This window comes from Phaethon lepturus, unplaced genomic scaffold (genome assembly GCF_000687285.1).
Source record: "Phaethon lepturus isolate BGI_N335 unplaced genomic scaffold, ASM68728v1 scaffold12831, whole genome shotgun sequence".
Lineage (NCBI taxonomy): Eukaryota > Metazoa > Chordata > Aves > Phaethontiformes > Phaethontidae > Phaethon > Phaethon lepturus.
In genome coordinates, this window is record NW_010519955.1 from 20600 (window position 1) to 32781 (window position 12182).

Here is a 12182-nt window from a genome sequence, read left to right on the forward strand (position 1 = left end):
CCAGTCATGTCAATAATGCAATTACTCATGCTCAGTGTTACACAAGGCCAGTACATGTACTTATGTTAAATACCACAAAAATTAGCTACTTTTCCTTACAGTGAAAGTAATGTTTAACAAGTATTTTCAAAAAGCTGTAATGAATGCAGGACTGCAAAGTAGGAGGGACAAATGTGTACAAATTCAAAAAATACCAACATGAAATTTGTACATATTTAGAACATCTACTTAGATCAACTTCTAAAGAACAAAGTTCTGAATTAGTGTTAATATAAAATAGCTTTTTTTTAAAAAAAAATGAAGTTTGGCATTAAAGATTTGGAAGATGTCTATAAATCCCTTTGAAGAGTGAGAAGAAAAATATTTACCCATGTTCTTTCTTCAGTGCATCTACTAAGCCCATCAAATCATTAATCTGAGTCCTGAGTTCTTCCACAGAAATTTTTTCATCATCTGTTTCTCCTTTAAGTTGGATGTCTCCAGGAAAAAAGTTGAGTATAACAGAACTTGGTCTCTGAGATGAAGACGGAATTGGTGGACTGAATGCAGATGGCTGAAAAAAATACATCAGTAGAAAGCTTAGAAATTAAATCATACTGACAATTTACAGCATACAGGTTGTACTGTTATGGGAGCTATACGTGCACAAATTTCCTTAATATTCTACCCAAAAGGTAAAAAAAAAGTCCAGTTCAAACGGACCACCGTAGTATATGAGATACAGTTATTTTATACAGCTCCTTATTAGGCATTTCCCTGAGGTTCCTTTATTAGGCATTTCCCTGAGGTTCCTGTAGTCACTAAAAAAGCACTCACACTGCAGTCCTCTACACTTAAAAAAAAAAGAAAAAAGAAAGAAGTTATTTAATGGAGCCCATTGGTTCATTATAAACAATCTTTTGTGCAACTTTCTGATCTGCTCAGTGTTCTGTCTGTCAGGACACTAAAGGCTGAGCAGACATGAAGCTTATTTAGGAAATGATACCATAGTTTCATGCTACCCAATACAATAGTTCTCATCAGAACTGATGAACTTCATACTAAAATTTCTAATATGAACTTTATACTAAATGATGTGGTCACATGCATTTAAATACAATCATTTGCATTTAGGTGGTTGCATCAATCTAAACTGGACATAGGAGCAAGATGAACAGAACACCTAGCTGCCTGGTACTTCACTAGTTCCTTGGTATCATACCTTTTTTGTTTCAACTGGCTTTGGTTTGGCACTTTCTTCTTCCTTCTGCATCTTCAAATTTTTTTCTGGACTCACATTTTGACTTGCCTGGTAAGACATTCATAAAAAAAAGGTTTTGAGAATTTAAAAAAAATAATTAAAAAGTAAATAAAAAAACCTGTCACATCTTTCTAAAGATGCAATAGAAAAAAAAACCCCAAGCCCCCAAACTTAAATTGTTAGACTACCATGATTTTCTTTCCCTGTCAGTAAGAGCTGTCCTTCCCCTGCAATACTAATTCATCTGAATTTAAATCAAACATAGGAATCTTGGTCAGGATTTTCAAGCATCTCTGCAGAACTTAACGAGTCCTTGATGCTTTTGTGATCCTGTAGGTGCTTCCGTAAAACACCAACATTAACAGGCAGTAACTGTAGATGGTAATCAGCATGACTGAACTATACAACGATGATATGAATTGATTTTTCAAGGACTCTGCACCACCTCGTTCTGATGGCCTGACAATCCCACGTCTTAGCACATGAGATCAAAACTCCTGCATTACAGCAACATTAAACTATAAATTTGTTGTGGCCAAAAACTATGCACTGTTAGGCTTGTGAGGCACTAAACACACTTTCAGAGTTGCGTGTATGTACACCACCTATTTCATCATCAGCGATGCTGGAAGAGCTTAGTACTTACTGCAGTAATACCCCACAGAACAGAAAAACTCCTTCAGCTGCAATGCAGTCACGTTCTTTCTCTTACGTACGCTTCCCTCCCGGGAACGGATATTCCTGTAGACAAAGTCTATAGGAACTGAACCACTGTGGCATTTTGCATTTCGGTCTCAGGTAAATGGTTCATAAGACTGTTTCCTGGGAAGTTAGTATTTAGTTCACTACTAGGAAGACACACCCAATATACTCACAGGACTACTGCTATTGAAACGTGAAGGCAGCCTCCTACCAGGCATCTTGGGTCGGTTTGCAGTAGGGTGTGATAGGTTATCTGAGGTAGCTATTACATCATCAAAGCTTAACAGATCTAGAAAAAGAAGAAAACACAGACCAGCATCAAGACCAGAAGGTTTGCTGCATTCTTTTTTTTACCACTTTTTGCCTTAAGACCAAAAAAAAAAAAAAAAAAAAAGAAAAAAAAAGAATTTATCAGAATTTTTATTGTTTCAAAGACTTTCAGCATATACAACATGAACCGTATGAAACAACTACATGAATTTGGCACATCTGGGAAACCACATTTTCCCCCTCGAAAAAAATGAAGAGTTAATTCAACTAGTGTTTAAATTCAAGTTCTCAACCGAAGAAGTGCCGTAGTAACACAGCAGCATAACACAGACCTAACAAGTGTCTGGAGAAAAATATATTTATGACTGTTTTTTTGAGAGGTGCCATATTCACCTATTCAAGAGAACATATTTTCTTGTTGCTAAACTTGCATGAAAAGCATGAAAATCCAAGTTGAGTGACTCAGACAAAAATGAAAGCAACATGGTAAAGTACATATCCACAGGTTGGTGAAAGTAAGTTAACAAGACATTAACTGCAAATATTTCTGTGCAGGGTAGTTTTTTCCTATGCAGTACTTTGTCTAAATAAAATACACCACTTCATGAAGTCTGGAATAAAACATTTCAAAACAACATTCTCATACTTCACTAAATCGTACATATCTCCTTACTAATCAGTCTCTTTATGCTCATAGTTCTAGGTAAACTCTTAGATCAGTAGAAATTCTTTATATCCTATGGGAAGAGACAACCTTAGAAAAAAAAAAACATTAATAGGAAGAACAGAACATATATAATCTAATAACATAAGTAGTCACACAGTTAACAACTCTACTTCTTGACTGTTACTCCACAAAAATAATACTTACCTGTCAACAGATGTGCAATGAGATAGGTTTTTTAATATAAGCATCAACGTAAGATACGGATATTATATATTAATTTACAACACAAATTCACTAGACTTATTCTACAGACTCTAAATATTTAACTAAAATGCCACACCGCATTTACTACAGGCATCAAAAGTAATATTCAAGGTTTATGATTGTTTGGGGTTTCTTTTTTTGGGGGGCGTGGGCGTGGGGGTGGGGCAGTGTTGGGCTTTGGTGGGTTTTTTTGGTTTGTTGGGTTTTTGGGTTTTTTTGCGACCTCCAATTTTTACTGACATTACTGTTTATCAAACAGAAGCTGTAACACTATCCCAGTTTTCACATTTTGACACTACAGCAAGGGGGCAGCTAAGAAAAAAAGCCCTAAGAACACTGAGCCAGACCATTCACGCTACTTCAGTGTTTGGATGACTTGAAGTCATCCGATTACTCAAAGTTTTACTCATGCTTTGTCAAAACTATTCCATACCTAGCAAATAAGTTTTCCACTGAATGTTTTAACAGATTTTAATGTCTTCTACTCTGCATTACTCTAAGTCCTTAAAATATTCACATATTTTGGATATCCCTGAACTTACCTATTTATTTCATGACCTGTCTCCCTGTTGAAATGCAAGCTTTTGTAACACTGTTACAAATCAGTTTTGCTGCTTTTTAATGTTACTAAAGAGAATGTACAGACAGCGTTTTATAAACATGTAATCATATTTGCAATTTAAAAAAGCTGTGAAGAAAAACAAAGTAGGAAGAAACAGAAGAATGATGAATGGCAAGCGGCTGATGGAAAAGAGGATGAGGGAGAAATAAATAATTATGAAGGTATTTCTGTTGTAGTCTGTGCTGATAAAATATTTAACTTCTAATAAGTCAAGCAACAGTGACCCAGGGGTATATCTTTATGTTCTTTACTCAATTGTCAGTAATCCCAGAGCACTAGCCCACACCAAAATGTAAATCAGGATTTACGTTAGTTAGGTATTATTAAAAAGGTAACAAGAAGGCAGGAAAAAACATACAACTCTTTTCCCTCATCTCAGTAATTTTTGCCTTTAGATAACCTTCCTTTTGTCATTCAGCAGAAGTGGCAACTCATTTGGCAGTAAATTTAAATAAGAATTGTAAATTGAGTTGCTATTATGATTGTAATGCCAGCCCTGTCTCCACGAACAAAGTAAACATGAGACATATTAAGAGTATAAAAAACACGTTAAGAATAATGTGTACTTCCAGGGGAAAAAAAAAACCAAACCACAACACAACATTTGACAAGGCTTGAACATGAAGACTGCTACAGTCCTGAATATAAATGGTGGGATGACACTGAAGCCAGGGATTTTTTTCCTATTTCTAAGGTCTTCTAAAGGAGACTGCTATACCTGAGACAATTGCTCAGCCTTCAAGTATTACCAGCACATTACAGTCAGAGGAAATTCTGATTGTACTTGGATTTTCCTTCTTACCTTTCCATTTTGTTGCTTTGGTATAGGGAGGAAATTAAAATACCAGCTGGTAGGGATTAGGGTTTGTGCTATTGATGGTGGTGGTTTTGTTTGTTTATTGTGGGTCTGAGGGTTTTGTTTGTTTTTATTCTTAAACAGCATTCTTTATTTTAGGAGAAAGCTTGCCCCCACTGAAGCCAATAGAAATACTGATGAAACCCATTGAAAGTTCACAGTTTATACCTATTTCAATCAATCAAGTGATTTATCAATTAACTTTCTTACAGACAGCCTGCGAGTAATTGTTAAAGGAAATCCCATCGTAGTGCCAAAAGAGCAATACCAAACGTCTCGGGATAATTTGTGTCAAAACATTATTTTAAGGCTGAGCAAAATCACCTTTAGTTCTGGAAAGATGAGCTAAGTTTAAACAGTTACTTAGGACAGACTAATAGAACTATCTCTTTTGCAAGCTTAAGCTAGATCTGTACATTACGGAACTGTGAGGAGCTTTAAGAAATACGGTTAGCCGAATGGTTTTGTTCACATCTGTAAATGCTTCAGTGTATTCATACCAGTTTGTCTTAAAACGCCTTCACAAAAACAAGCAAAGCTGAAGGGGTGTCTAAAGAAATTACACTTCCAACATCTCATGTGGCTGGGGAGTTTAAAAACCCATGACAGAAGTGAAACACAACCAATATTTCAGAAAAGACAAGACCTCACATTAATCTGCCAAGTAAAAAGAGATGGCAGGCCTCAACTTGCTGAGGCTGCACCCCAAAAATTTAGGTGAGAGATATAGGATTTACAACATTTAAATTTGCAGTCAAGCAATAATAAGATGTTTGCCACAATTAAGCTCATGCCTAATACATAACTTCCAACAATACTATTTTACAAGACTTGTGATACTAAATAGCTGACACTGGAGGATGCAGTGCCCAAAGGCTTCATAACTGTGTCGTGTGTACGGGAAGGTAAAGCCATTCAGCCAACATACACCAGAAGGGCTATAAGAATTGAACACATTTCACTAGAAACACCACGTTTGGCTTATCAGTAGCTGGACTGTCAAGGTTTTCTGGGGTTTGGTTTGGTTTGTTTTTACCTCTACAAGTTCCTAACTGAAGAGTATACTTAAACAACTTCTTGTTTAACAGCTAAGGAAAACAGGCATTCAAAGAAACAAAAAAGCACTTTAAATTGAAACCCAAAAATTTTAGTATTAATAACTGCAACTGAAAATTATGCTTATGATGTTAAGAAGAGGCTATGCATATGGCATAAAGCATTTGGATTTCCTTATAGATTATTATCTTACCAAAATGGAGAAGGGTAGGGTAATTTCCTGACACGTAAGAAGGGAAACATGGCAAACAGGATAGGAAACAAAATCTGGAAAGAAAAGTCAAGGAGAGGAATGTCTAGAAAAAGATTCTGAACAAAAAAATTCTTTTACAAAGCAGGAAAAAGAAACATTTGTAGAAGAAACAGAACCGCTTTACATGTTCAGCATACTAGTATTACAGCTTTAGTCTTTTACAGTACTTCAATCAAACAGAGAAACATTTATGCATTTTTAAAAATAAAGCTTCAAGAGGAGGTATTTCAACATGAACAATGTTTCTGAACCTTTCTGAGTATTTGTCATTATCTGATGGCTGGGGGCCTAATTCTTGTACAGGGTGGGTCTTTTCCTATAGATACACAGTATTTACAGCTTCTCCTTCGTCTAAATTGAGTGTGGCTCAACCTACACCACACTTCACGGTCAATCTAAGCTGCAAAAAAGTAAGACCCATACTTAGAGAAATCTGTTTTAGAAAACTTCATACACTTCAGGATCTCAATCTAAAGGGGAAAAAAAAACAAAAGACACTGATAATGCAGTTGCCATCCCCAGCCATTCATTTTCCCCCGTGTTTTAGTATGTATCCTAGTTCTTGTAAGATGAAACAATCTTGGACTTTATATAAGGACCCAACACCTTTGGAGCTTTATATAGCCTTAGCTGCTGCGTGGCATATTAGGTCTTTAGCAGCAGAATGCCTAGAGACAACAAAGCATGAGATTCATTACATTTTACTGGCAGAAGTTTGGACTAGTCTCTTTGCACAAGAGTAGTAAAACTACAAGTGACTTATGCAGTTTATTTTAAACAAGGGCAGTTTCACGTAACAGAGGATTTTTGAAACTTCCCTTCAATAGCAGCTCCTTGACACTGCCAGTGCCGCATCCCCACATGGATTGCCTGAGCCTCTTTCACTTGCTCTGCACCGAACGAGGACCACTGAACAGACCTCACCCACTTGTTTGTTATGCACCTCTGTCCCTTGCCCCATTTAGGTACTAGAATCTTGAATTTCTCCATAAACCTGTAAAATCTTATGGTAGCAAATCAGAATTCATAGATTTTTATTTTTCTTCTAAATCTGTATAAAATCAGGGGTTTTATATATATGAATACCTAATATCACAGCTACTATGTTGCTACTCTGGTAATTAAAGATGTTAAGATAATTGCACCTAAATTAAAAAAATGACATTCTACCTGTTTTCATGGGTTTTTTTTTCCTGGGGATAATGAAACTATGCTATACAGTAACACAACTAGCGCAATCCTAGAGATAAATATCTATGTAGTAGGACAAGGCTTACATTTTTAAGGCTAGGTTGTGCATCGCTCGCTCATCTCTCAGCTTGCTTTGGCCTGAAAGTGTTTCTTCTGTACCCTCACTCAAACTCATCTTTAAATAGAGGCAATAGTTAAACTGCCAGTTCAAAACGTTTAAAATAAGGTGTATCACAGCATATGCATAGACTTTACTGGGGAATAAAAAAGAAACTATAAATAGGGTAACACCGATAATATTTGTAATATTTCCAGGATGTTTTAATACCTGACGAAGTCCAGCTTTTTGTGGCTCAGAAAAATATAACTTCTGACAAAACACATACATGAACTAACCTTTCCTCATACAGAGCATTTAAGCTTAGAAGCACATTTTAAATGCTTAATGGAAAAATCAGTACTTTTTTCTATCCATAAACTGCTTCAGTTTTTTAATGCATTATTTTTATCTCCCAAATGAATTTCTTACACTTTAGGACCAACTGTTCTACAACCTGAATATCACATTTGGCCTAAAAAAATTGAATCGAAGTCATACTATTTTGAAATGTATTATTACTAAAACCTTTTCTGAGATGATTTCTGCTTAAGAGGCACAACAGAGGACTGAAATGAGTTGCGCTGTCAGCAAAGGACAAAAGGTAACTATATAATAGCTTAGGGAGCATGATCATCAATGTAGTTGCTTTAACAACCATCAAGGTTTTTACTGGACAAATTTAGGTTTAAAGAGATACCAGGTTTGGCTCAATGCGCATTAAGCAAAGCCATAAGCATGAACTTCAAATGTACAACATACCATGCTGGCCAAATTTAAGGTAATGGCATTACTAAAAATACGCAAATTAACTAGAAAAGCAAAAGTCCTCTGAAATGCAAGAGCAGAACAAACAGAACCAGAATTAGAAGAACAAACCACTACCCATGTTCCTCCTTTCTTATCATCTATTACAACACAGAGCTCATCAACCACCTCCAAAGAGCCTGACATCTGTTCAGTGCTTGCTGACTCTTACCTTCAGCTACCTACAGCAGCTCTAAAAAAATATACTTTCTGCTGAACAGGCATAATTGCACTCTGTGGCATTTTGAGTAAATCACTTAAAAATTTATTCTAACATTGTAAAATACTGCAATCCAAACAGAAAGACCCAAAAGAACATTTTAGTTTTTTCTTACCCGATTCTTTCGAGCTCTTCACCACAAGTGAATCTACCTCTACTGATTTTGGTCTAAGTGGTAACTGTTCAGAGTCTAACTTTGGTTTTGCTACTGGCTCAACTTCAGATTTCGGTCGAAGAGAAACAACTTCTCCGTTAGATCTGTAGTAAGAAAAAACAACACAATATACCTAGTCAAGAGATTCAGTTTACCACTGAAACATACCAAAAATTAGAAGTAAACAGGAAAAAAACAAAAAAATCACCAGTAGATTCTCTCATTTTCTAAAGTCTTCCTTAAATCAAGTCTTTCAGAGAGCAATTCTAGTCCTATAAAAGCCAATTCTTCTGTTTCAACTCTTGCAGAGTTGTCAAACTTGTATAATCCTCTTGTAAAAAATAATCCAAAACTTTTACTACAGGGCACATTTTTGGCACTTAAATCTAAAATATTACACTTCAGTGCAACAGAAGACAAGAGAGCTGAATAGCACCCTCAGTAATATCTCTTGAAATATTCAGAAACATACTCAGACTCTTTAATATCAAAATCTTCCTGTAAAGAAAAAAGCTGCCAAGAACAAGTTATTACTTTCTGGGTATAGGACAAGTACCTTGTGTATGTGGCTTTTATTCTAACACGTATTCCTTGCATGTCTGGTCACGTCACCCAGGGAAAAAATGACACACACACCCCCCCCCAAAGATGACATTTTCCTTTACAATTCTTGCCATCATTTATGCCACAGCATAAAAATAGAGTATATAAATGTACCCGTCGTCTGGTAATTAAAGATGTTAAGATAATTGCACCTAAATTAAAAAAATTACATTCTACTTGTTTTCATGGGGAGTTTTTTCCTGGGGATAATGAAACTATGCTATACAGTAACACATCTAGCGCAATCCTAGAGATAAATATCTATGTAGTAGGACAAGGCTTACATTTTTAAGGCTTCAATGTGCCCCTGTCCTTAACTCATCTCCCAAATCCTTTATTAGATTAGAAGTTTTATTGCAGTAGAAAAAAAGAGATAGCAGCCTTATCTTCCTAGAACAGTATTAAACTTTCAGACATTTAAAAATATTTAAATATTCCAAAGATTTAAAGTTTTTAATTATTAAAGGACCACAGTTTACTACAGACCTGCACGTGTATCCCTTTATGCACCTAATTATTTTCTAACATGGGGGAAGGGAACACAACTTGTGGTTTAAAAAAAAAAAGGAAAAAACCTTAGTTGGGAAACTCTCCAAAATACCAACTGATATAACACAATTATGTACTGAAAACCTAAACAGACATAGAAGCGGCAATGGTCTAACTCTTCAGTCAGGCATCCAGTGTTCCCAGGTGTGATGAATTTCAGCTGGCACAGAGTTACTTTCCTTCACAGTAGCTAGTATGGGGCTGTGTTTTGGATTTGTGTCAAAAACAGCATTGATGATACAGGGATGTTTTCATTATTGCTGAGCAGGGCTTACATGGAGTCAAGGGCTTTTCTGCTTCTCACCCCACCCCACCAGCGAGGGGGCTGGGGGTGCCCAAGAAGTTGGGAGGGGACACAGCTGGGACAGCTGAGCCCAGCTGCCCAAAGGGATATTCCATACCATATGGTGTCATGCTCAGCATGTAAAGCTGAGGGAAGGAGGAAGGGGGGGGACATTTGGAGTCATGGTGTTTGTCTTCCCAAAGAATCGTCACACATGATGCAGCCCTGCTTCCCTGGAGATGGCTGAACCCCTGCCTGCTCATGGGGAGTGGGGAATGAACTCCCCGTTTTGCTCTGCTTGTGGGCATGGCTTTTGCTTTACCTGTTGAACTGTCTTTATCTCAAACCATGAATTTCCTCAACTTTTACTCTTCTGATTCTCTCCCCCATCCCACCAGGGGGGAGGGTGAGCAAGCGAGCAGCTGCGTGGTGCTGAGTTGCCGGCTGGGGTTAAACCATGACACCAGGGCTGTGCAGGGTGGGATCAGAGGCAGCTCTGCCTAGATTGTCTTCTGTTGTAGTCAGCCCTCCAAAGTGTGTGCCTTACCCACACTCCCTTTCTCTACTGCCCTCCCTCCTCACTGATTTCTCCCTTTAGATATTCTTCCTTTTGGTTCGGCTATCAGGACCTGCTGCAGAAACGGAAAAACCTTGACAAATGCCTGCTGCCATCTTCTATCTTTGGAGGTATTTAAGGTGCAAGCTCTTTGATGGAGCAGCTTGACTGCTCCTTTATTTGTACAAGGCCAAGTGCATCACAACCTTACTTTCTTGTGGTTCTTTCAAGTCAACTAAACATCCCAAAGGGACAGTTACCCATCAGCAGTTTTTTTTACAGTTTTGGGTAAGGATCTAGCAAATATTTTGATGGAGACAGAAAGGGAAGCTGTGTACAGGTGACTATATTGATGCAAAATTAGTCTTAGTGAAACACCAAAAATAATTGTTTCAAACTCATAAGAAAAAAACAATTTAAGTGGATCTAAAAGGAATCGTAAGTGATTATTTGCTATTACCCTCCTTATTGGTCCAGTAACTCAACTGAGAATACTCAGGGCACTATAGATACTAGATGTGGTTCTGTAACAAGTGCTTTCTTCCCCAGAAGAGCACATAAACAATACCAAGTACCTTTAGCACAGGTACTAACTGTGCTCAACTCTTCCTTCCCATCTAATTCTATATAAAGTGCTGAAATGTTGAGCGTTGATGCAGCTCAAATCTTGAGGTTTTTTCCAACAGAATAACAATACTCAAGTGCCATGTCCACTCATTATTTTACACCATACTGCTACTGTATCTACAACTTCTTAATTATGGGGCAGGCTTAAAGCAGAGCAGCCCACAGATTTGTAACTTCATCTGCCCCATGGTTAGTTATGCTGTAGGACTTACTCAGAGATGGATTCAGTGTCTCAAAGAATTTGAAAGTTTTAAGTGCACATTGATAAAGACTTGGAGAACCAAGACACCGGTGGGTGCAGGGCAAAACCTATCCTTGCATCCTTTTCACCCTTAAAATATAGGTTTCTTCCCACCTCATCCACAAAGGAAGATGGAGCAACAAGCCAAATGAAATATACTTGGTGTATACAATTTAAGTTATACTGACTTGGATACAGATGAAGGCAAAACAGGTTTATCTGGACGTTTTGGGTGCAGGAGCCCTGCTCTCAATAAGCTGTTGGTCTTGCTTGGAGGAATAGGCTTCTTGGGTGGTACTTGAGGAGCTTGTGGCTTCAAAGGCTTCTGATCCAAAGTTCCTTTTTCATCTGACAAAAAAGTCACCATAACATTTTAAAAACTCATGTTGTCTAGAATTCTTACAATGATAATCAATTAGAAAGCAACTGCTGTCAGAAATACTTTCTTTGAAGATCTGATAAAAGTGAAAAAAAGATATGCAAGTGTCTGAAGTGATACCTTATCAAAACACACGAACTACTTACCTGAACTTGAAAAATATTATGATAAAGTAAGCAAAATGTCTTCTTTACTACTGTTTGATGTCAGTAAAAAATTACGTATTCACATTACTGCACTGCAAATGACAGCTAAGAACCAAGAATCTCTCTGTACTGCTACTGCTTTCTCTTTTCTATAAATTCACCTTATCTGCTCTTAAAAAGGCAAGGTTTGTTTTTTTAATTTTGTTGTAACTAGACTTCTTCCATACACAAAAGCAGCATAACTTATCTATGGAAAAAAAGGAAAAAAAATGGTTATTCATCTAAAATAAATTCGGTTATTCAGAAAAAATCTACCTTACTACAAATTCAGGAAAAAAATAAGTATTGATAACCGAAGAAAGTTAGTTAAATTTGTTGTTCAATGACTGCATATGACCT

General features: G+C 36.9%; 1 protein-coding gene across 1 annotated transcript in view; it reads right to left on the bottom strand.

Annotated features, from left to right (window-relative positions):
• CD2AP (CD2-associated protein) overlaps positions 1-12182 on the bottom strand; it is a 42063-nt gene that overhangs the window by 2716 nt on the left and 27165 nt on the right. The window contains exons 11-15 of the mRNA XM_010297229.1: positions 11447-11606; positions 8361-8503; positions 2116-2231; positions 1202-1288; positions 369-553 (exon numbers count right to left, since the gene is read on the bottom strand). Coding sequence (XP_010295531.1) covers positions 369-553; positions 1202-1288; positions 2116-2231; positions 8361-8503; positions 11447-11606 — 691 coding nt within the window. The remainder of the gene's footprint in view (positions 1-368; positions 554-1201; positions 1289-2115; positions 2232-8360; positions 8504-11446; positions 11607-12182) is intronic.